This window comes from Telopea speciosissima, chromosome 7 (genome assembly GCF_018873765.1).
Source record: "Telopea speciosissima isolate NSW1024214 ecotype Mountain lineage chromosome 7, Tspe_v1, whole genome shotgun sequence".
Classification (NCBI taxonomy): domain Eukaryota; kingdom Viridiplantae; phylum Streptophyta; class Magnoliopsida; order Proteales; family Proteaceae; genus Telopea; species Telopea speciosissima.
Genome location: NC_057922.1, coordinates 23,408,054 through 23,433,018, shown reverse-complemented (window position 1 = coordinate 23,433,018; position 24,965 = coordinate 23,408,054). Strand labels below are relative to the sequence as shown.

General features: G+C 39.8%; 1 protein-coding gene and 1 pseudogene across 1 annotated transcript; one reads left to right on the top strand and one right to left on the bottom strand.

Moving 5' to 3' along the window:
• The first annotated feature begins 10,793 nt into the window (after positions 1 to 10,793).
• Positions 10,794 to 23,037, top strand: LOC122668808 (probable leucine-rich repeat receptor-like protein kinase At5g63930). Its single transcript, XM_043865342.1, has 3 exons — positions 10,794 to 11,335; positions 11,375 to 14,386; positions 22,550 to 23,037. Exons 2-3 carry the CDS (start codon positions 11,446 to 11,448, stop codon positions 22,930 to 22,932), a joined length of 3,324 nt encoding a protein of 1,107 aa, XP_043721277.1. The 5' UTR covers positions 10,794 to 11,335; positions 11,375 to 11,445; the 3' UTR covers positions 22,933 to 23,037.
• LOC122668809 lies at positions 21,339 to 21,960 on the bottom strand (annotated as a pseudogene).
• Positions 23,038 to 24,965: the final 1,928 nt, after the last annotated feature.

The window sequence follows — 24,965 nt, the reverse complement described above, 5'->3', positions numbered from 1 at the left end:
ATATGAATGATATTATTTTCTTCCAAACCCTCGTTGGTGTGGGGTGGAGACACTTTTTTTTTTTTTTGGGTGTGGTTGTGGGGGGGGGGGGGGTTGTGTTAAACTACTAGTGCCATTGATTAGGTATATCAAGACAAGACCGAACTTAAATTCTGAAATTTTCCAATTTTATGGTATTCTCTAACCAATTACCATTAATTTGTGAAATGCCCCCTTCTCTTCAGCTTCCCCCCCCCCCCCCCTTCCCAAAAAAAAAAAAATCTTTAACACAAATTTGACATATAACGTTATAGGACCCACATTAGACAACAATTTCACACGTAATGACGATGCGGGCCTAAATTAGGGTTAGGAAATGGAGCAACTTCCTCCTTTTTCTAGTATTTCCATCAGATGTTATGGCCCCGTGCATTTGGATTTCATTGGATTTTGGACTTTCTGATATGATATGTCTCTTCCGTAAAATCTGGAAAGGGGATCAAAATGAGAGGGGGGCTTCTATATATTTCCTCACAACTCACGAGGAGGGGACGACCCTTCTAAAGCAAGCAACTTTTAATTCATCAATTAAAGAAGATCATTAACGTGTGTCTATATTCTAGAAAAGTTATAAACCTTTAATTTATTCGATTGGTAAAGGAACGCTAACCGGTCGCATAGCGCAGTTTGTAATCTGCATCCAAACGCAACTATGCATGAAATGATCGGTGCACCGCTGGTCCTTTCTGCATTTCAGGAGGTGCGGTGGTTATTTTGCATACGGCTGTGTCTGCGTGATCGGTTAGTGTTTTTTATCCCTTATTCCATATACAAATAAGGAAGAAAGAATGCTACTTGGACGTGTGTAGTGTGCTGCCCCCTGCACTCAAATATAGGGGTGAGCGAAACGATCATCATGCTCCCATGGAAGACAGAATTTCCTAAGACCGTGACAGTCATTTCGCTCACCTTTGTGGCTGGGTCTAGGGGCAACGTATCGCACGTGCCAGGTAACGTTCTCTTTCCCTATAAATAATGTATAAAATTGGATAGAAAAGTTGGCCAACATCTCTATGAACATGGGTAACATGCGCTAAACTTTTGTTATACTTCACAACAGACACGTTCTCTATATTTTATTAATCTCTCTGTGTAGTAGTTGGGTAAGCCAGTGGATTTGAATGCCAAGAACCCCACCCATTTCAATTTTCATAAACTGTTCAACGACATAACCATTTTTTTATACAAAAAAATCTTTCAAATATTTCAGACAACCAATTAAGTTACCCGTTGAATTAAAGAAATCATCAGTAGTGGGCCGTGGCCGGCCCACAGTTAATAAACTTATTATTAAGATAATCATGAATCATTAATGTACGTAAGTAGATCATACGTAAAGGTCATAGTCATACACGCATACATATACTTAACTTCAAAACTATTTAATTGACCAAATAAGAGTCCATGTTTGACGAATCTTGAGGTAATTAATGCAAATAATCCCCCACCTCCCAACACCAGTCTACACAATCAACATCTTGGCCAAAAAGCCTCCCAAAATCTACATGGGAGTTGGGACCACGATATATGGATGTAGATAGAGAGAGAGAGAGAAAGAGACAGAGAGAGAGAGAGAGAGAGAGAGAGTAGCTCGACCACAGGCTAGTTGTAAATCAGAGGTGGTTTAAGACCAGTTCAATCGCAGGTTGATTGTAAATTAGGGCACTGAAGATGAAATCCGGCCTTATTCGTTTAGGGCAACCCTCTTTACTAAACCAAATAAGGGTAAAACTAGCGCACCTAGTAGTTTTTGAGCCGGGCAATATCCTTTTCTTTATTATGTCAATATGGTATGTTGAATCACTTGTGAAGTCGACTTCACTTGACCATGTCTGATTCAACTTAACCTCTCACTCGTGTTGTGTAATGTAGCAAGAGTAAAATGTAGTCGAATGAATTTATGACTACCTTCTAACCAATTCCAGAATGATTCAAATTGAAATTGATGAAGACCAAGTCAATATCAATTTCAAGTTTTTAAACCTTAGAAAGAGGGCTAAAGATGGTGGAGCTCAAGATAAAGTTTTTTTTTTTAAATTTTTCTTAAGATAAAGTTGCTCCATTACATTTTAGTGGTCATGGGTTTGAGTCGAGACTTCTACTAAAAAAAAAAAAACAAAAGGTTTGAGTCGAGAAACAATCTCTCCACAAAATGGGACAAGATTACTTATATTATGACTCTCCCTAAACCCTGCAATGATGCACGGGAGCCTCATGCCTTAAATACACACTTAGAAAGAGGTCTAAGGTTTCCGATAGTGACCTTATGGGATCAATGAATGAATAGGGTAAAATGGGAATTTTATGGAGGAGAAATCAAGAATGAATGGGAAACATGTCCCAGCTTGCAAGAGTCCTTTTTGTGATCTCTAGCTAGATGAGATGTGAATAGCATTTTAGAGGTTGATCCAGGGCTTGCTCTGTTGGTTCGCTACTCCCTTGGGACATCTATGTCAGGAGCTTGATCAGTGGTTCAAGTTTCCTTAGCGACACCTAATTCGCATTTATTTGTTTTCCAAGAAATGGACCCTATGGGTACCATATAACCAAATTTGACCCCTTGTGGGTCCTCTCCTTGTCTCTTAGTGGGGCCCTGATGGAATTGATGGCCGATCGTCCCTTGAATTGCACCCAAAAAAAAAAAAGTTGCACTTTAGAGAGAGAATGAGAGGAATGGTGGGACCCCAATAAGCAATTAAATCCAACACATGCGGTCCTCTTCCTTTTCCCTCCTCCCTTTTCTAATCCATTTTTAATGGCTACACTATACACCCATCCATGCAAGATTTCTTTTTTATTTATTATTATTATCAAGAAATCATATAATAATAAACAAAGAGAATAGGGGAGTATACCATCATATAGATGTAAGCGATGTCGTCAGCATACACTTACTTCCCTTGCAAGGTTTCTATATATACAATGATGAATGATGAGTGTCCCCCATAAGCTAGGCCATATCAAACCTCCTAGCTAGCCCAAATGTGACATTAAAACGTGTCATGTGCTTTGAAATTTTCTTAATCAATATTTCTTTTCGATCTATTTTTCAAAAATCATATATAATATCTTGTATATATTATAAATGCATCCTACTAGTGGTTCATGCCCAAGTCCTTTTAATTTATCCATAATTTTTATGATTATGGTTTAAAAATTGGTTTTTATTCATTAAAAAAAAAAATATTGGTTTTGATATATATAGAAGTTTATATGGGTTTAAATATGGTTGGATAGTTTGTGTATCATACATTTAAGCATGGTTCTAAATGAACTTTTGCCGATCTATGGCTTGCTCTGGTGGTTGGCATTAATTTTTTTAGGAGAGGGCTCGTGTAATTGGTCATGGATGAAGTCACATTGATGTCATCTTCGGTCACAAAGCTACATATACTCTTCACTTACTTTCTAAGAAATGTGTGGTATTCTTTATTATAATAATAATAATAATTATTATTATTATTAGTTATTATTATTATTATTATTATTATTATTATTATTATTATTACTATTATTATTATTATTATCATTATTATTACTACTACTATAAAGAACCAATTTGGTTTTATGCAAGAAAGATTCACAACAGAAGCTATTTACCTAATTAGGAGAGGAAATGTTTAGAGATTGCAAGAAGGATCTCCATATGGTCTTATTGACTTATAAAAAAATTATGGCAGAGTCTCTAGAGAGTTAATTTGGCAAGTACTAGAGAAGATAAGTGTTTCAAGTAAATATATGAACATAATTAAAGATATATATGATGGTGCAGTGACAAGTATAAGAATTATGGGGGATCAAGAGTGAATTCTCAATTACAATTGGATTACATCAATGATCAGTTTTAAACCTTTATTTGTTTGCGCTTATCATGGATGATTTAACCAGAGACATTCAATATTAGATTCCTTGGTGTATGTTTTTTGCTGAAGATATTGTTTTGGTGGGTGAGGCAAAAACAAAGATTAATGCCAATTAGTTAGAGTAATGAAGATCAACTTTGGAATCAAAAGATTATAAGATAAGTAGAATGAAGACAGAGTATATGTTGTATAATTTTGGTTATACTAGGACGAATAATGAGGTAGTGAAAATTGATAAGAGAGAGATTTCACAAAGTGATTATTTTAGGTATCTTAACTCAATCATAAGTAAACAAGGTGACATAAAAGATGATATTTCACAAAGAATTAAAATAGAATGGATGAAGTGGAGAGGTGCGTCCAGAGTGTTGTGATCGAAGTATTCCTTTAAAATTTAAAGGAAAATTTTATCAGACAGTCATACGACGGCTATGATGTACGGTGTGGAACGTTGGGCAGTTAAGATACATCATATAGATAAACTCAATGTAGCGGAGATGAGGATGTTGAAATGGATGAGTGGAAAAATCAGGAAGAAGAGAATAAAGAATGATCATGTTAGAGCTAGTTTGGGAGTAGCCTCAATGCATGATAAGCTATAAGAAAGTCGTTTGAGGTGGCATGACCATGTTCAATGGAGGCCTTTGGATGTTACAGTATGGAGGAGTAATTTGATTCATATTGAAGGAACTATAAGAGCCAAGGGCAGACCTAAAATGACCTTAAGAGAAGTGGTAAGGAAAGACATGCATTACTTAAGCCTTGTATCAAGTATGACCTCGAATAGTGTTGACTGGAGGGCAGATATCCATGTAGCCGACCACATTTAGTTGGCATAAGGATGAGTTGTTGTATTATTTTGTCTGGCAAGAGTAGAAGGTATGTCTTGTCCAACACCAAGTTCTGCCACCTGGAATGATAATGTGGAAATTTCGATTGTATAGATATCTAGAAAAGGCCTAAATATGTCAAATTTAGAGTCTAAATTCAATCAAATATCATCTCATGTATTAGCATGCATCATAGTGTATTTCCATGCATGTCTATTGATGCTCTGACAGTTACTTTGCATTTTTCTCTAGTCATGATTTTTCAAGGCTCTATTTAGCCACTCGAAAATTTCCATTTAGATTAAAATTTGATGTGTGCATGGCAGGGAACCTAAGGTCTAATTATCTACAAGATTTAGGACTCAACCAATCTATCATATGATAGATATTTTTGGTAGAAAGAACGCTACATGTGTGCGTACGGTGCGCTGCCCCTACGCCCAGACACATGGACGCATGAAATGACCGCTGCACCCCATGGAAAGGTGGAAAGTTTTTGGGGTGTGGCAGTCATTTCATGTGCCCTGGTGTTTGGACGTAGGGGCAGCACACCGCTCAGACCCAGGTAGCATTCTCTTTCCCCTTTTTTAGGGGACGGGGGATGGGGAAGGAACCCTTCCTAGGTGGGCTATGTAAGAAACAAAAGCTATTATTATATTATTATCATAATTATATTAGGGGAATGGCTGGGCACGTCGGCACTGTGCCCAACTTGTGTCCATACACCTGTGGAAATGACCCTTGCCCTCCTCATCCCACCATCTCTATTGGGCACAACCACTAGCTTTACTAGAGTTGGTGGCATGCCCAACCCTTGCCCTTGTTATTATTCTTAATAGTGGTGGTGTGGCGTGGGGTCAATCACAACATGCATCGGAGCATCAATAGGAAGGAGATTATTATATTTCATGAGGGGCACAATGGTTATTTTGCCTTGGACTGTGTCTGGGCGTGAAAGCCACGTTGCCAAACAATATTCTTTTTTTCTAAAATAGTTGCCACAAACACAGCCGCATGGGTAAGGGACAAAGAACGCTAACCAGTTGCGTAGCACAATGTGTATCTGTAAGTGATAAGGATAGGAATTCATCTCCAATGGCTGCAATTGATAAGGATAGACCTTCAGCTCCAACGGTTTATCTAGTGAAACCCAATATTCTATCTACATGTGATATAGGCTCATGGGATAACAATGCCACCTCAGCCATTGTATCTACTCCAACACCAGCATACAAAGCCACTACAGCAATTGAGTTAAACTCAAACTCCTCCAAGATCAAGGAAAGTAACGAGATTCACTCAAGCACATCAGGCTGTGAATCCTATTGTAATCATCCATCCAATTGGAAGAATCCCTGTAACTTCAAAACACCTATCTCTAAACATCTATATAAAGAGATACTAGGTGAAGGTTAAAACAGTGTGGAAAATATAAGTAGTGTGGACGTAGGTTTCCAGTGAAACCGAACCACGTTAAAAACGTTCTCTGTGTCTTCTTCTTCTTTCTCTTCTTGCTCTCTCTTCCTCAACTTCAAACATGGTATCAGATGACCAAGGATCCTTGGGCTCGGCCAGCAACCTTCCCACCCTTGGCTCTACTTCGTCATCTTCGTCGACGTTCCCATCGCTGCATCAATCGATCACCATCAAGTTAACAGATTCAAATTATCTGTTATGGCGGTCACAGTTCATCCCACTTCTACGTGGCTATGATCTGTACAACCTGGTTCTTGGTTTGACACCTTGCCCACCTGAGTTCCTCACTCCGGCAGCCGATACTTCTCCAACAGATCCACCGCTGGCCAATCCAGCTTACTCCACTTGGTAACGACAAGACCAGCTTGTCATGAGCTGGTTAATATCCTCTCTCACTGAATCGGTTCACACCCAGATCATAGGGTGCGCCACATCACATGACGTCTGGAGTACGTTGGAGAGTTCCTATAACAGTGTATCCAGCGCTCGAATCATGCAACTTCGGTTTCAACTTCAAACCACGAAACGTGGTTCCTCATCGATCCAGGATTATTTGTTGAAGATCAAAGGAATCACAGATCAGCTTGTTGCCGTCGGCAAACCAATCGACCATGAAGATCTCTGTCTTTACACTCTCGGTGGTTTGGGGCCAGAATATAAAGACTTCGTTACCTCTATCACCACTCGGACAGATAAGCTTTCCTATGCCGACTTACGTGGTATGTTACTTACTCAAGAACTCAGAATACTTGATGATCATGCCACTGAAATTTCTATGACTGCAAACACTGTTACAACCACCGATAATAAGGGTGGGAGGTCAAACCGTGGAAACTACGCTCCTCATGGTGGTCGGTTCTCTTATCGGGGCGGCCGCAATGGTCGCGGCAATTATAGAGGTGGCAATCAACGCTAGCAATACCAGGGAGTGGCAATTCAGCCTCCCTCTCAAAATCAGATTGTGTGCCAGGTCTGCAATCGTATTGGGCACAAAGCCCTTGACTGTCGCCAACGCTTCAATCATGCGTTCCAATCCAGTCCGGGCCATTCCCAACCGGCTGCCAACACTGTTGATTATTACCGAACTCCTGCTGCTGACAATACATGGTTCCCTGACTCTGGTGCAACGAACCATATCACTACAGACATGGATAACCTGAGCTTATCCACCGATTACACTGGCACTGATCAAGTTCAAGTCGGTAATGGTACAGGTTTGAAAATACTCCACACTGGCTCTTCTAAAATTTTCTCACCATCCAAAAGTTTGATGCTTCCAAGTATTTTACATGTGCCTGACATTACACGCAATTTATTATCTGTTTCTCAGTTTACCAAAGACAATAATGTTTTGTTTGAATTTCATCTTGACCGTTTTTTTGTTAAGGATCGATGCACGGGGACCTGCCTACTCCAGGGCATCAGTAAGGATGGGTTGTACCAGTTCACTCTCCATAAAGCTGCTACACCTACAAATAAAAATGTCCCAGGCTTTCATTGGTGAACGTACAAGTCTGCAACAGTGGCATCACAGGCTAGGACATCCTGCCCTTCGTATTGTTCGACAAATTGCTAGTAGTTTTAATTTACCTCTCAATAGTAAGGAGTTTAAAGTTTGTAATGCCACATACGAAATGACCAACTACACCCCCTGAAAGATGAAAAGAAGTTAGGGTGCACTGATCATTTCACATACGACTATGTCTGATGTAGATACAAGCCACGCTGTAAGATGGGTTAGCGTTCCCTTTTCCCTATAATATAATTATCTTAAAACAACAGAAATATAGAGTTGGGAAACTGGAAGACAAATTGGATTGGGAATTGGGACTGGATGATTACCAAAAAAGATACCCAGCAACACGTTTCAAATCCCAACAGAAGCCCACCTCCACCACCACTCACTACCCATAAGAAGATTGATCTTGAATGCTAAGTTGACGAACTTGGTTCTGGTGTCTGGTTCTAAAATATTAGTCAAACATGGTTGGCAAATTTTTTAATTTAATCATCTCTCCTAGAAACTGCCCAAAAGTGGGGGACCACGTACTTCCATTTGATTGAAACTTGAAACCCTCGAGATTGGATGGATGTGACTTATTCGCCAATGGTGGTGACCTATTCATCCATCCATGATCCACCTCCACCTTCACTCATATCACCATCGCACCACAGACCCACCCACTTCCACTAGCGAAAATATTGGATCTAGAAGCTCTTCTAGTACTACACTTATCTAGACTGCAGTGAAAGACCTGATCGATGAGATCTCTCTATTCTAGGCTGCTCTAGCTAGCTAGTAGGTCTATTCATCCTATTTGCCACCAGCCGGATCAGCCAAACTCAGCTGAGTCAACTTGAGATTTTATATTTATGGCCCGGGAGTGTGATCTACACTAGTACTTTCATGTGTCTATCTCTTCTCTTCAAAACAAAAAGATAACTAAAAATGTTTTTCTTGTACAGAAAGAAATAGATAGACTCGAGATTATTGATATAAACCACTCCCAGGCATGATTCTTTTTCTCTATATTATATATATTTTGAGAAGAAAAGTTCTCTCTTTGAGAATATACTGTCGACACCTAGATCCAATTGGGGGAAAATCCCACCACCATGATGCGTCCAACAACGCTCTCATTGACCTCCCGTGCACACAAGGGCCGCACTCCCTACAGAGAATGCTCCCCTATATTTTAAATCCTTTGCCTAGACCTAGCTAGAGCCCAAGTTTCACAAACAACACCATGAGAGAGAGAAAGAGAGAGAGAGAGAGGGAGAGTGTGTGTGTGTGACTTCATATTTTCCTAGGAAAAATCTACAAGAACCTGATTCAAACAGAATCATTGACAAACTGGGGAGGAAAAATTTTTAAATCCCAATAAGTGACTGGATTAGAAATATTAGATCATGATCTCTCTTCTTAATTTTCATCATTCTTCCCATATTTAAAAGCTGAGGGTCCTAGAAAACCCTTATATCTTTGAATACTTTGCTTATAATACTTCATCCATTAGGCACTTTTGCATGGAGTTGAAAAATCTACCAAAAATAAATGAACAATAAAAGATGGCATGTATTTCCAGTTACACTCAATGACAAGACCTTCTAATAAGGGAATTTTTTTATTGACAACCCTTAAGGTGTTAAATAATATATAGTTTTACTTTTTCCCTTTTAATATAGGAAAAATCTTGTTGTAATCAGGGTTGGTTACAACAAGATTGTAATTTTACTTTTTTGCCATTTATCTTATTTTTAAAAATTATTTTAGTCATTAATAAAAAAAAGGTTTTCAAAATAAGTTGATAGTAACTTATCATTATGTCATTTTCAAAGTGAAATGAAAAAAAACCCCATACATTAATCAGCAAAAACCCTCTCCAGCGCACCAGTGAGTCCAGTGTGTATCGAACGATTGGAGCTGTCCTTGGGGCACACGTCAGACAGCTCCAACCATCCAATGCTCACTGCATTCACTGATGTGCTGGCGATGATCCAAACTGTACATCAAATAACTTTTGAGAATAAAACAATGGACAAAACTGTAAAGTTACAACTTTTTAGTTTACCTATTTGATGACAACAAGATGCATAATTTAATATAAGACATGTTTTCTTTTAACAAGGATAAATCTTTTCATTTCAAATATACAATTATGTACTTAAAAATTGTACAAAGATAATGACATATTGATATGTTACTTTTAAATTATATTAAAAACCCTTTTCTATCCCCGATTTAAAAGGAATTTTTAAGAATAAACTAAAGATTATAAAAAAAAAAATTATGAGTGCTAAAATCCTTAGACAATCTTTTTTGTTCAATCCTATGAGAAGTGTTCTCTATCCGAGAGCATGGCTCCTGCGCCTGCATGAGAATCAATCAATCCTTCCTTTTGGTTCAATTCATGGGACAAGGAGGTCATTTTATAGGTGCTGGTGCAGGAACCACGCTCCTACAGCAAACTTTGTTCCATCTCTTTAATAAGCAACATATCCCTGAAGAAGTGGCATCTTCCCCTTTCATGGGTGAATTAAAAGATGATACATGAAATCCCGGCCATACATGTGGGCCCCATACCAGATCATGTGATCTTAGGGAAAATCACTGGAGTCCTCAAGATTCAAAGACTGGGACTTGCAAGAAATAAGAGATGCTTTTTATTAGTCTTAAACTTCGCCATTGATCTAGTGCAAACGATTTGGACAATTGTTTGTGGGCCTTGCGTAGAGAATGGGCCCACCGGCCCCACATCTCACACACCTCACACCATGACTATGGGAGATGCATGTGGAAGAGAATATTGAATACTCAGATCGAGTTTCCCGTGAAAAGGACTTCTTTTCAAGAAACTCTGACCTTTTGGAAGCACTGGAGAATAGAAAATAGCTTCTTTTTTTTTTGGTTAAGAGAATAGAAAATAGCTTTAGATAGGAGGAAGGTAGAGAGTCATTTTACTCATTAGAAGGGTGGAAAGCATGCTTTGTCAGCCATTAGAGAGAGTTTCAGTTACCTTCCTTGCCTGTCTCTGTATTCAAACAAAATATTCAAAGAAAATCATTTCTTCTGCCGATAAGGAGGACCTCACCTGGGTTTGTGTGTTCATTTACTCTTTTGGTGATTAAGAGATTACGAGAGAGGGAAGGCAAAGAGCTGTGATTCATTGCACTGAATTTCTTACTGAGAAAGGAAACGAAAATTTCAAGTTGGATTCGATGCTTGAGTTTGTCCCTGGAAAAGGTAGATTTTGCTCCACAAAGTTTGCCGGGAAATCACATCTTTCATTGTATTGGAGATCTATTTGGAGAAAGGCCAATTGGGTCTCCTCATTTCGTCTTCTTTTGGTCGTGATTTTCATGGTTTTGATCTCTGGAGCAGTTCGATGTGGGAGAGTTTCTCTGGGCTGTTCTTTGATGAGTTTTGGGCTCAATAGGTATGTAAACTGGCTCTGTTGCGTCCTTTGAAAGATTGAACTTTTCTTTTCTGTCTCTTAAGTGATTTGATTTCATTCGGCCTTGAAGAACTCTTTTCAGTTAAAAAAAAAAACAAGAGCAGAACTTTAACACTTCTTTTGAAAAATAACTTCAATTGAAGCAGAAGGAGATCAATCAATGATGGGTGTTTTCTTCCAATACGAAGTGTGCTGTTGTAGTAGGCGCGTAGTCTCCATCAACTAGGCTTGTTGCAGCTCATTGTTTTCGGTTATTGTTTTACTTTGAAACCGACGATTATAATGCTGTGGGTCTATGACTTAGAGAGAGTCTTGGTTGTGGGGTTTACTGGTTTTGTTGTACTGTTAGCTCTTCTCCTGCCTTCTGGTTCCGAAGGGTTAAACACGGAGGGACAACTCCTCCTGTCACTGAAGAGTAGCCTTCATGATGACTTCAATTATCTGGCTAATTGGAATTCTGGTGATCAGACGCCATGTGGATGGAGGGGTGTGAATTGCACACTTGATTACGATCCAGTTGTATGGTCCCTCGATCTAAATTCCATGAATCTCTCAGGTAGCCTATCATCGAGTATTGGTGGTTTGGTCCACTTGATTCACCTAGATGTGTCGTTTAATCAGTTCTCTGGGAGCATGCCCAAGGAGATTGGTAACTGTTCAATGTTGCAGGTTCTTTATCTGAACAACAATCAGTTTGAAGGCCCTATTCCAGTTGAATTCGGTAGTCTATCTAATTTAGTAACTTTAAATATATGTAATAACAAACTCTCCGGACCTTCTCCAGAAGCGCTTGGGAACCTTTCTTCCTTGGAAGAATTTGTAGCATTCACTAACAATCTGACAGGCTCATTGCCTCATTCACTTGGGAATCTGAAGAGATTGAGAATTTTTCGAGCAGGTCAGAATGCAATTTCTGGAAGCCTACCAGCAGAGATTAGCGGATGTGAGAGCTTGGAAGTACTGGGTCTTGCCCAAAATTCTTTAGGAGGTGAAATACCCAAAGGGATTGGAATGCTTGGGAACTTGACTGATCTGATCCTTTGGGACAATCAGCTGTCTGGGGTTATTCCAAAGGAGCTTGGAAACTGTACAAACCTCAGGACTCTTGCTCTGTATGCAAATGAGCTTGTGGGTGAAATCCCTGTTGAAATTGGAAACCTGAAATTTCTGGAGAGATTATACATCTACAGGAATGGGTTGAATGGGACAATCCCGAAGGAGGTTGGCAATCTTTCTTTGGCAACAGAAATCGACTTCTCAGAGAATTATTTGGCAGGGGAGATACCAATTGAGTTCAGCAAGATAAAGGGTTTATGCTTACTTTACCTCTTCCAGAACCAGCTTACAGGTGTTATCCCTGACAAGCTTAGCAGCTTGGTGAATTTGACTAAGCTTGATCTCTCTATTAATAACCTCTCAGGTCCTGTTCCTGTTGGATTTCAATATTTGACTGAACTACTCCAGTTGCAGCTCTTTGACAACTTGTTGAGTGGTGGCATTCCTCAAGGGCTTGGAGTTTATAGCCGACTTTGGGTGGTTGATTTTTCAGATAACCAGCTAACTGGACGAATACCTCGTCATCTTTGTAGACATTCTAACCTGATTTTGTTGAATCTAGGTACAAATATGCTGACTGGAAATATCCCTACCGGAGTTACAAACTGCAAATCATTGGTGCAACTTCGCCTTACTGGAAACAAGTTTAGAGGGAGTTTTCCTTCTGATTTATGTAAATTGGTCAATCTCTCTGCTGTTGAATTGGACTCTAATAGGTTTAGTGGGCCTATTCCTCCTGAAATTGGGGACTGCAAAACATTGCAAAGACTTCACTTATCTGATAATTACTTCACATCTGAGTTGCCAAGGGAGATAGGTAATCTTTCTCAGTTGGTTATCTTTAATATCTCATCAAATATGTTCACTGGACGAATTCCGCCGGAAATAGTCAATTGTAAAATGCTTCAAAGACTTGATCTAAGCCAGAACAGCTTTGTAGGTTCTCTACCATATGAACTTGGAACCCTTTCACAGTTGGAAATTCTCAAGCTGTCAGACAATAAACTTTCAGGGAATATTCCTGCAGCATTGGGGAATCTATCCCACCTGACTGAGTTGCAAATGGGTGGTAACACATTTTCCGGTGGGATACCACCAGAATTTGGTGCACTTTCAAGCTTGCAGATTGCTCTGAATCTTAGTTACAATAATCTTTCTGGGACAATACCACCAGAGCTTGGGAATCTGATTTTACTGGAATTCCTCCTCCTGAACGACAATCAGTTGACTGGTGAACTTCCTGACACATTTGAAAACCTTTCTAGTTTACTAGGGTGCAATATTTCTTACAATGACCTAACTGGGACTATACCTTCTATTCCACTGTTCAAGAACATGGATGTCAGCAACTTCATTGGCAACAAAGGGCTATGTGGGGGGCCTCTTGGTGACTTCTGTTTTCCGTCTTCTCCCTCTTTCCAATCAACATCAAAAGGGGTAGATGCCCATGTGGCCAAAATTATTGCAATAATTGCAGCGGTTGTGGGTGGGGTTTCTCTCATCCTAATTGTTATTATTGTATACTTCATGAGGGGTCCAGTTGAGAGCATTGCTCCTTGTCAAGATAAACAACCATCTTCTCCTGATTCAGACATATACTTTTCCCCAAAGGAAGGGTTCACTTTCCAAGATCTGCTTGAAGCTACAAATAACTTTGATGACAGTTTTATTATTGGAAGGGGGGCTTGTGGAACAGTGTATAGGACTGTTATGCCATCTGGACAGATAATTGCTGTGAAGAAGCTTGCATCTAATAGAGAGGGAAGCAATGTCGACAACAGCTTCCGTGCTGAGATTTTAACACTGGGAAAGGTTAGGCATCGAAATATTGTGAAGTTGTATGGTTTCTGCTATCTCCAGGGTTCTAATCTTCTTCTCTATGAGTACATGGCTAAGGGCAGCTTGGGTGAATTGCTTCATGGGGAATCTTGTGGCCTGGACTGGCAGACACGGTTCATGATTGCTCTTGGAGCTGCTCAGGGTCTTGCTTACTTACATCATGATTGTAAACCTAAGATTGTTCACCGAGACATAAAGTCCAACAACATTTTACTTGATGATTGCTTCGAAGCTCATGTTGGGGATTTTGGATTGGCTAAGGTGATCGACCTGCCACAATCCAAAACAATGTCTGCAGTTGCAGGATCGTATGGTTATATTGCCCCTGGTATGCTTCTCTCTCTCTCACACACACACATGCACACTGCATTCTCTCTGAAGCCATTTACTTTATAGCCTTAATACATTGCCTGAGTTTGGCATATCTGCATAGGGAACCTAAATTTAACATTGACTGATTTTTTTTTTTTTGGGATATAATAAATTATATTCAAATCAATGTCTGTTAAGATAGAATGATACGATTACATTGCCCCTAGTAATTTTATTCTCTGTTTTTATGAGAACAGCATGTTCCAGAATTGCTAAATTTTTTTCACTGTTCAACTAAAACTCACAAAAGCATTCTACATTCCTTTTCTTGTCTCCTTGTATTTCTTTTTACAAACCATAGTTTGGCAAGAGCACTCATCCCCTGTACTGCCAGTGTCATCCGAGAATAAGTCAGTTGACAAGATGGATCAAACGCGCTTGAAATGTATACAGATTAGTATAATTTCATGCTTGCCTGTCAGCACCAAACTTCAATAATACTCCAGAATAATAGTTAATGCAGGCTTGGTTTAAATTTGGGCCAGGTTTTAGTAGTAGTTTGGGTTGGGCCTTAGTTTTTGGTTTTATTATTGTATTGGACTGAAATATAAAGCCAAAAAATGAGGGTTTTATGGGTACACGAAATTAGTATTTTATTTTGGTGAGTCTGGTGTTGTCAGTTGGTTAGGAGACTAGTTGTTAGATAGTTGTCAAGGCAGCAAGGCGACAAGGCGCCCGCCTAGGCAATCAAGGCGCTCAAGTGTTTTTTTTTTTTTTGGATGAATAACTATATTACCTTACCCCAGGAGGGGGCAGGGAGAAAAAAAGGGGGAGGGGAATGTACAAAGAAGGAGGGAAGGGGGGGGGGGGGGGAGAAAAGAGCAAGCAACCCAGCCTACGCAGAGGGGGGTGGGGAATCGCAAAATAGACAAATCTATACCCCAGGAGACAACAATATGCCTGTTCTTGGGGAATCCAAAACCCGATCAAGATGGTCGCATCTGATCTTAGAAGAAACGTCAAAGAAGATGGCTTTCCAAATCAGATCAAAAGATCGAGAGTTGGAAGTCCATCTCCTAAGGTTCCGCTCCATCCAAATATGATAGATAGCAGCACAAAAGACCAGCTTGCCGATAGTGTCACAGACCGAATTTCCTAGAAATGCTTTATTCAACTAGGGCCATTCCCGATCAAAGTCCAAGTGTCTCCTACTTCTGGGCCAAATGGAGGTAAGAGCTCTTTTCTAGATGGTACAGGAGAAGGGGCAAGCAAAGAAAAGGTGGGCTATGTCCTTAGTACCATTCCAACAGAGGGTGCAGGAAGGGGAAACAGGGATGTTGCGGTGTAACAGGAAGGCTTGGGTAGGGAGGTAAAGTCTAAAGGATCTCCAGGCGATGAAACTATGGCGAGGGATATGGCCCTTGAACCAGATAAGCTTGTGCCAGGGGACGATAGGGCTGGGGTCTCGAACAAAGTTCCAGGCTGATCTGGAGGAGAAAATACCGTTGGGGGAAGGGAGCCAAATAACCTTATCAACTAAGGGGGGGAGGGAGGGGGGAGGGGAGGAGATACTGCCAAATCAGGGGAAGAATAGAGGGGTTGAGAGATGCGGGAGGGGACCAGGAACTAGAGGCAATGAGGCTGGAAAGGGGAGAGGGTTTTGGAAGACTAGAAGAGTAAACCGCCCTGGGCCCGAGGAGATTGTAGAGGATCCCAAGTGAGTGCCAAGGGTCAAGCCAGAGGGAGATGGAGGAGCCATCAACAATGGAAGCAGAAGTGCCACGGAGGGTGAGAGGCCAAAGAAGGAGGATTTTACGCCAGATCCAGAAGCAGTCTGTGGGAATTTTGACAGTCCAAATGGAATCCGATTTGAGAAGATGGGAGTAGACCCAATTTACCCAGATGGACTCTTGGCAGGAAGAGATTTTCCAAATTAGCTTAAGGATGCCTGCGGTGTTGGAATCACGAATGCGACGGATGCCTAGACCTCTTTCGGATTTGGGAAGGCAGATGGATTTCCAGCTAGAAGGATGGAGGAATTTGGAAGAATCAGACCCTTTCCAGAGAAAGGCACAGCAGAGACACTCTATTGCCTTGATGGTGGCTTTAGGGATACAGAAGATGCCACTCCAATAGATGTAAGAGGCTTAGAGGACCGATTTGATACATTCCAGTTTGCCAACATAGGATAGGAGTTTGCCCTTCCAAAGTTGGAGCCTCTTGCGAATATTGTCAAGCATGGGAGCGCAGTGGTGGCTGGACAACCTTGCAGGGATAAGGGGGAGGCCGAGATATTTAACAGGGAGGGAGCCAATGGAAAACCCAGTCAGGTGTAGGAGAGAATCTTTAACCGACTTGGGGATGCCAGTGAGGAAGATTTTGGATTTGAGGAGATTGATGCGAAGACCCGAAAGGGATTCAAAGAGGTGGAGGGAGTCCATGATAGCAGAGATAGAGGAAGGGTTGGCCTTAGAAAAGATCATCAGATCATCTGCAAAGGCCAGATGGGTGAGATTTATATGCTTGCATTTGGGAATAGGGGAGATGAGGTGAAGATCAGTTTTGGATTGAAGGCTTCTAGAGAGGACTTCCAGAGCCAGGGAGAACAAGAAAGGCGACTGGGGGCAGCCTTGACGGATGCCCACTTTGGTATGAAAGAAACCGGCCGGGGAGCCGTTGACGAGGACAGAGAAGGAGGGGGAGGAGATGCAGGCATAAATCCAACGGACAAAAGCAGGGGGGGAAGCCCATTTGGGCGAGCACATCACAAATAAAATCCCAACGAAGGGAATCAAACGCCTTGTGGAGGTCGATTTTCATGAGGGCCGCCGGGCAATGAGAATTTATTTCCCCTCTTTTCTAACATTATTTAGTATGCTATAATATATACCTTATATCATCAAAAATCAACATTAAGCCACATCAAGTCATCAAAAATCAACATTAAGTCACATCAAGTCGTAAAAAATTCAACATTAAATCACATGAAGTCGTTAAAAATCAATATTAAGCGACATCAAGGCATAAAAAGTCAACATGAACTAGAAGACAACATAATTGAATAAGCAAGCTATTGGAAGTTTGAAACAATCAAAATATACATTTGGTTTATATTGTTCTTGGAATTGATGGTCATTGCATGGTATACCTAGTCTCACATTTGGTTTGTACTGGTCTTAGAAAATATGATCTTATCTATAAGTAATTAAACTGCCCTCAATTTAGAGAAATGTTCTTGTTCTCTAAGAAGTTTGATTGGTCAAATGATTTTATTTTTACATGAGACTTGTTGTATTAGGTAGAGCACAAAACCAGCTTTCCAACAAATCCAACATTGCTTAAATCTGATTTATATTGAAGGAGTTATGTCCTGGTCAAACCTTATTTGGTGTGCTTGAATGCTGTCAAAATCGTTCTAAATGAAAATATTTTTTTTAGATATCAAAACAAATGAATATATTACCGCTCTTTTGGTTTTTAGCAATGTTTTACCATATCAAGATTTATGAAATTTTTAGATTTGAGAAAAACCCCAGCATTAGAAAGTTGAAAATTTCACCTACCGCTAAAAATCCAGTTTTTGTTCTTGATCTGGGGGGGTTGACATTTTATCCTTTTGGAATTTTATTTTTTTAAATTATTTTTATTGGATTCAAATAGGGGGTCTTTGTTTATTTATGAATAATATTTTAAGTAAATGAAATAACATTTGGCGTAAATAAGGGCCATACCTGGTTCGATACCCACTAAGGCGATAGTCGCCTAGACCCCAAAAATTCTGCCTAGACGCCTAGGTGTCACCTTGACAACTATGGTTGTTAGTCTATGAGTTTGTTTAGGCAATCTAAAATTATAGTCCTTATCTGTCCAAGAGTCCTAGTTAGCGAAGTCTAGGTATTTTATTAATAGTTTAAGTTGATCTAGGAGATTTTTTCCTGTTTTCTATATAGATATATATATAGGGAAAAAGAACTCTGTCCGGGAGTGCTGGTGTAGAGTGTGGCCTACACCAGCACTCCCATGAGTCTATCTCTTTCCTCCCCATATGAAAAGACAGCTCTGACCCCTTGTTTTAAGTAGGAGAGAGATAGACACATGGGAGTGCTGGCGTAGGCTACATTCCTGGACAGAAAACTGCTTCCCATATATATATATATATATATGTGTGTGTGTGTGGTTAGTTATTAAACTTGCAAGCAGTCTTCTCTCTCTCTCTCTCTTCTTCTATCAGCTAGCCTAATTTTAGGTTAGAAGATCCTCTCTCATCATTGTGAGATCTCTCTCTCCTTCCTATTTCTTCTGTCCTTTATAGTCTTTATTTCTTCGTTCTTTCTGTAACCAATTTCTGTTTTTGGATCCTATATTTCCTCTCCCACATACCAATTGAAGTTCTTGTCTGAAAATTCCTAACATCAGATTTGTTAGTATCCTATTTTTCCTACCCATCGACTAGTCCCTCTCTCTCCACTCAACTTCACCCCATTGCTTTCATATATTGGTTGTTTTTCTGATTTTTTGTTCTTAAAATTAATTATTTAGATCTGATCATTATTGCTTTAATTCTGAACCATTAGGTTTAGATTTAGATCTGGCCATATCAACCATTAGTCAAAATCTGGCCGTTAGATCTGGCTGTCAGATCGGGATATCTCTCTTCTATTTTATTAATGGGCCCATTATTCGCAGGCCAATCATATCCGTCAGATCTGATCGATCCTTCATCAATAATACTTCGGATCTGCTGGATACTCTAGAGCAATCTCATGAATTATATTCGTTAAAAGCTAATTCATGGTGTCCTCTCGAACAGAATTCATGGGAACACAAGCAGTATTCACCTCGGTTGTAAATTTTCTTCTGTGAAATATGTGACAAAAATGGTCCCTATTTGTCATTTTCTGGTTGTCTGGATACCATAGTTGGCACGGCATCTAGGCAACCCAAGGCATTGGACGGGGGCCTGGATGCGTAGGCGACACCTTGACAACTATGGTGGATACTGCTGGATGCTCCACACATTTTTTACTTTAAGAATAAAAAGTAAGACTGAGAAACATAGAGGGAAGGCAGGAGAGCGATTCTCTTTCTCTGGGCACATTGTACATATCTCTTCTCTGATTTATCATGTTGAATATGTTGCATAAACATGAAGCAATGCCATAGTTATAGTCACAACTAAGCTACTGCCTATCACTTCTTTTTTAGGGGGGGGGGGGGGGGCAGGGGGTTGGACATAAGACGTGCCTATGTTTCTTTATAGCTTTTAGGGTTTCTCTATGTCATATATATGCAGACGTGCCTATATTTCTTTATAGCTTTTAGGGTTTCTGAATGTGCCTATGTCCATCCCTTTGTGCATGGGGTGGAACAATGAGGACCTCTTATGACCGTCCCCATTCATGCTAATCCTTTAATACCTTTTTGCTTCTGCTGCAATTCTCCTACCCTCATGATATAAGATTTCATCACATGTTGTATCTATCATATAAGTGTCATGAGGAAATGACATCTAATTATCTATAGCCATAGGGTCATTACCTATTTGTCTATGATGTATCAAAAACCATAAGTTACCTATAAAAAAAATAAAAAAACTAAAAATTCGTAAGTTTATTTCTTTTCTATTTATTGAAGTTCCACTCGTTACCCCTAAACGACGAAGCCATGAGTGGAATGAGGGATACAAACATGAGATGGATGTAACATTGTGGATCTATAGCATTGGGGTCTATTGTCAAAATTTATTATGAGACTTAATTACCTTAATTGAGATTTTGAGAGAAATCCTAAAAAAATGCTTATAAGGACATATCAAATACTTGACTTAAATATGTGTAATCAGGGCATGGTTATCGATGGACCTTTAATATATTTGATAAATAGAAAAAGAATAATTGTTGAGAGATATTATTATCATGTGTTTACTTGTTACAAAGATGCGGGACCAGCAACCCAGAATCATCCACCAAGCAAGGTTTTGGAGAAGAGTTGATATACACAGTTCATAGGTAGGGCCAGTTAAGGGGTATGAGGACATGGTAGGAATTCTCTCCCCTGGTCTGAAAGAAGTCAAAAGAAAACCCTAATGCCAAATCGGTTTGGCTAAGGGTTGGCTGCACAAACTCAAATAAAACGTCTTGGGTCTTAAAATTAATTCTTGAAAAGTTTCGACTGATGGCTTGTAACAGAATTAGAACAATATTAACAGTATTTTGAGAAAAAAAACAAGAGAAGAAAATAGAGAGGAGAAGAGATCAGGACGATTAGGGAAGAAAATACTCTAATCGGCTGCTTAAGACTATATATAAGATTAGGTAAAAATTCAGTAAATTACTAGAAAGCTTCTGACTTATGTGTATTTACTCACAGGACCCTGAATGAAAAAATAATTACAGAAAACCCCTGTGACACATAATTTTTAACACTGCTAAAGTAGGGTTTGGAAACAGGTTTTATAAAGGGTAAATTACATGTGACCCCTGGTTTTTTAAAATACTCAAATCATCCCCTGTATTAGACCCCAATATGACAAATTAGTCGTTACCGTTAGTTTAATGCTGTTAAGTGATGATGTCAGCCAGTTAAATAAATTTAAGTCCCTAAACTACCCTTGATCAGTGTTGATTTATGATTTTACCCTTGTAACTAAAAACCCCAAATTCATCCTCTTCCTCACACCTGTAACCCAATCTCAAGATAGCACTGGGCTTTCGGATCTGAGCTAGGAAGATTGAATCGCCCTAAGGTGGGGGAGTCTTAACCCTAAAGCCTGAAGCACAAGGGCTTTTGAGAGAAGAGATCGAACCAGAAGTTGGGGCTGGTACTACCGTCCAGAACAGGGCAACAGAAAATTCTCTGAGAAGAAGAAGATGCAAGAGAGAGAAGGTTTAGATTGTGAGGAAGAAGACGACGGAGAGAGATCTAGAGAGCATGGGCCTTTTTTTTTTTTAGCAAAAGATCTGATTTTCCATTAACAAAATAAAAACATTTCTGATTACAGAACGTAATATCTAAGCTATGCTGGCTTAACTTTCTAAACTCTAAGCAGCGACCTTCTTGGGAGATTTGGATTGAGAAGCCTTCTCACTCTTTTCGCTCTTCTCAGTCTTCTTGGGCAACAAAATAGTATGGATATTGGGAAGAACACCACCGCTACCAATGGTGACCCCACCGAGCAATCTCCCAAGTTCCTCGTCGTTCCTCACAGCGAGCAGCAGATGTGTTGGTATGATCCTAGTCTTCTTGTTATCTCTTGCTGCATTCCCAGCCAATTCCAGAACCTCAGCGGCTAGATACTCGAGAACGGCAGCGAGGTAGATGGGAGCACTGGTTCCAACCGTCTGTGCATAGCTACCTTTCTCAAGAAATGGGCAAAACGACCGACCGGGAATTGCAGTCCGGCTTTAATGGACTTCGAAACTGCCTTCTTCCTGTCACCACCTCGTTTGCCTCCTGCTCCCTTTGTGGTTTTGCCGCTCACCATTTCTGAATCTGCTTCTGAAACTGAAAACACTCACTAATTGAGAGAAGAGAACCCAAAAACAAAACGAGAATCGAATAGGGTTTAAAGCGAAATCTCAGTTTTGCTGATTTCTGGGTGCAGGAAAGGGGTGGGGTATTTTAGGTTGAAGATGAAGGAAGAGTAGTATTGTAAATTTAATTCTAATGTTTTAGTACAAGGGTAAAATAGTCCTTTCACACCAATAACTAACAGCAGACTAACACCGTTACTGTAGAGGGGGACGGATGAGTATTTTCAAAAACCAGGGGGTGATTTGAGTTTCGTTTGAAAACCAGGGGGTGACGTGTAATTTACCCTTTTATAAACTAGCTTGAGTGACTACTTTTGGAGAGGGTAGTCTTCCCTGGTGTATCCTTCATTGTTAAGATCCAAGTTTGAAAATTGGATCCTCAACTCATATCTGATCTTTGCAAAATTCAATTGGTAGTTTTTGCCTAGACATATTGTAGAGATTGAACAGTGCTATTTTTATATCTTCTTTTGGCACATGGTGGAAAACATTTGAGATTGCTTTTGTTTTCTCTGCTGTTCTCTCATACAATCAGGCTAAAAGTTTGTGTTTTTCAGCCAAGTTTTACACATTTGTTTGTTCTATTTAGAAACACAATCAAAATTCAGGCCTTGTAATTGATGGATATTTTGACTTGTTTGTGTCAGAATATGCATACACCATGAAAGTTACAGAAAAATGTGACATTTATAGTTACGGGGTTGTTCTATTGGAGTTGCTCACTGGCAGAACACCGGTACAACCGCTAGACCAAGGAGGTGACCTTGTTACATGGGTAAGAAATTATATTCAGAACCATTCTTTGACATCTGGCATACTTGATGCTCGTGTAAATTTGGAAGACAAGACTACTGTTGATCACATGATTACTGTCTTAAAAATTGCTTTACTCTGCACGAGTACCTCGCCTTTCGACCGCCCAACAATGCGAGATGTTGTGTTAATGCTCATTGAGTCCAGTGAGCTAAAAGGGAACTTTGATTCTTCTCCAGTTCATGATATTTTCCCATGGAAGGATGACCCCTTATGATTGTATCTTATGCACTAATTAAAGAAAATGATTTTTCTTCATTGCTGATTTCTCCTTGTATTATTGCAAAAGTAAATTGATAAAGTTGTGTACATTATCTTTTATGGATAATATTGTTACTCACCTCCGTTTGTGAGCTTCGGTGGGTTATCACTATTACTCAAGTTATATATCCCTGTCTGTATCTCCATCTCAAAGAAATGCAATGGAAATTATGATTGACTTATTTTTTTGCTGTGCCATTTCTATTATATTCAAAGTTTTAGATGTGAAACTAAATAGCATATGTTATTATGTTTATTTAAAACATAACAAAGTGACCGCCTAGCCATAAAGGAGCCCCAAGGCGCTCAAGGCGATGCCTAGGCGTCACCCAGAGAACCAAGGCGACTGCCTTTAAAGACTCCACCAAGCCGGTACGTCGTCCATGCCTAAAAAAACCGACTGGACACCTAGGAAGGGAGTGATGAAGTGTATCTAAACTTTCATTGAAGATTCACTTTGTTAAATCAATGCTTGTTATTTCAGTTGAAGATTTGCAAGAGTTGGGGCTTGTACTTTGTTACATGAATTAATGTAGGAAGAAGTTTCTCACCAAAGTAATGCTATTGGTAGGCAGATTTTTAGAAAGATCTAATTAAAAGTGGATCTGTGTGTGGACCTTACCCTGTTGACTAGTCTCTTGTAAGTCTTTTCTTTGCTCCTCTTTGTCCTAATGGAAATTTGAGTTGGGTTAGCCTCACAGCTGTGTAGTTGTGTGCAACTAGGTTGGTCGATTGCTTTCTTCTTCCTCCTGTTCTCCCCTCCAATTTTGTTTGATCTCAGGTATGGTCCATCTCTCCTCCTCCCCCTCTCCTTATATTAAATTATATTTTTCTTCTTTAATATTTTCTGTTTTGTTACTGTTACTCTGTCTGGGTGATAGTTTCTGCCCATATACAATTGATCGATCTCCTTTATCATCGATCCATTCGACCTAGTATTTTGGGTGTAAGTCATTCTTCCATAGGTGACCTAGCACCATCAGTTTGGCTTCCTAATAATCCTCCTGTCATGAGAACCAAATCTGAAATCATCTGAGTTCTAGTCTACCGCTGGAATCAGTTTCAGAGAATTTATTCTATAATTGCAGTTGATTATTCGGTTTAATATTGCTTTCATTAAGTAGGGTCTTGAGTTCAAATCGTGAGGCTGAAGCTACAATAGTCTGCTTCTTGCTGCACCACGTAACTAGATTATCACCAAAAAATGTGCAAAAACCTGTAGTAGATCTCTTGTCACCATCTGCACCAGCCCAGTCAGCATCAGAATATCCTACCAGACATAGTTGTCATGGCATTTAGGCGACCCGGGGCATTGGAAGGATCCAAAATCAAGGCGACCAAGGGGCCTAGATGCCTAGGCGTCGCCTTGACAACTATGCTACTAGATCAACATTCTGATGAGGGCGATAAACAAGCCCCTTGCCTGGAGCTCCCTTTAGATACCTCAAGATCCTACAAGCTGCCTCCTAGTGGATCTTTTCGGCGCTTGCATAAACTGGCTAATAACTCCAACGGAAAATAGCAGCTCTAGTAATAGTTAAATATATCAACTTCCCAACTAGTCTTCTATATCGGTGCACATTGTCGAAGTCTTCATCTGTTGTGGTGCCAAACTTTTGATGGGGATCCATAGGAGTATCTGCTAGTTTAGAGGCAAGCATACCGATCTCAGGCAATAGGTCTAACACATACTTCCGTTGTGATAGACTGATCCCTTTCTTATGTCGAATTACTTCAATACCAAGAAAATACCTGAGACTGCCCAAGTCCTTCATCTGAAAATGTTGATGTAAGTAATCCTTTACTTCTGCAATTCCGGAAGCATCATTCTCAAAGATTATAATATCATCAACATAGACAACCAAAATAACCACCTTCGACCCTTTGCGCCGAACAAACACAGAATGATCTAAATAACATTGCGAAAACCCACAGTGAGTAACCATAAAACTAAACTTGTCAAACCAGGCCCGACGTGACTGTTTCAAA

Excerpts from the sequence above, each read along its gene's own strand:
- LOC122668808 (XM_043865342.1), top strand. The coding sequence starts at position 11,446 with ATGCTGTGGGTCTATGACTTAGAGAGAGTCTTGGTTGTGGGGTTTACT. Across the intron at positions 14,387-22,549 it reads GTATGGTTATATTGCCCCTG|AATATGCATACACCATGAAA; the intron begins GTATGCTTCTCT and ends TGTTTGTGTCAG.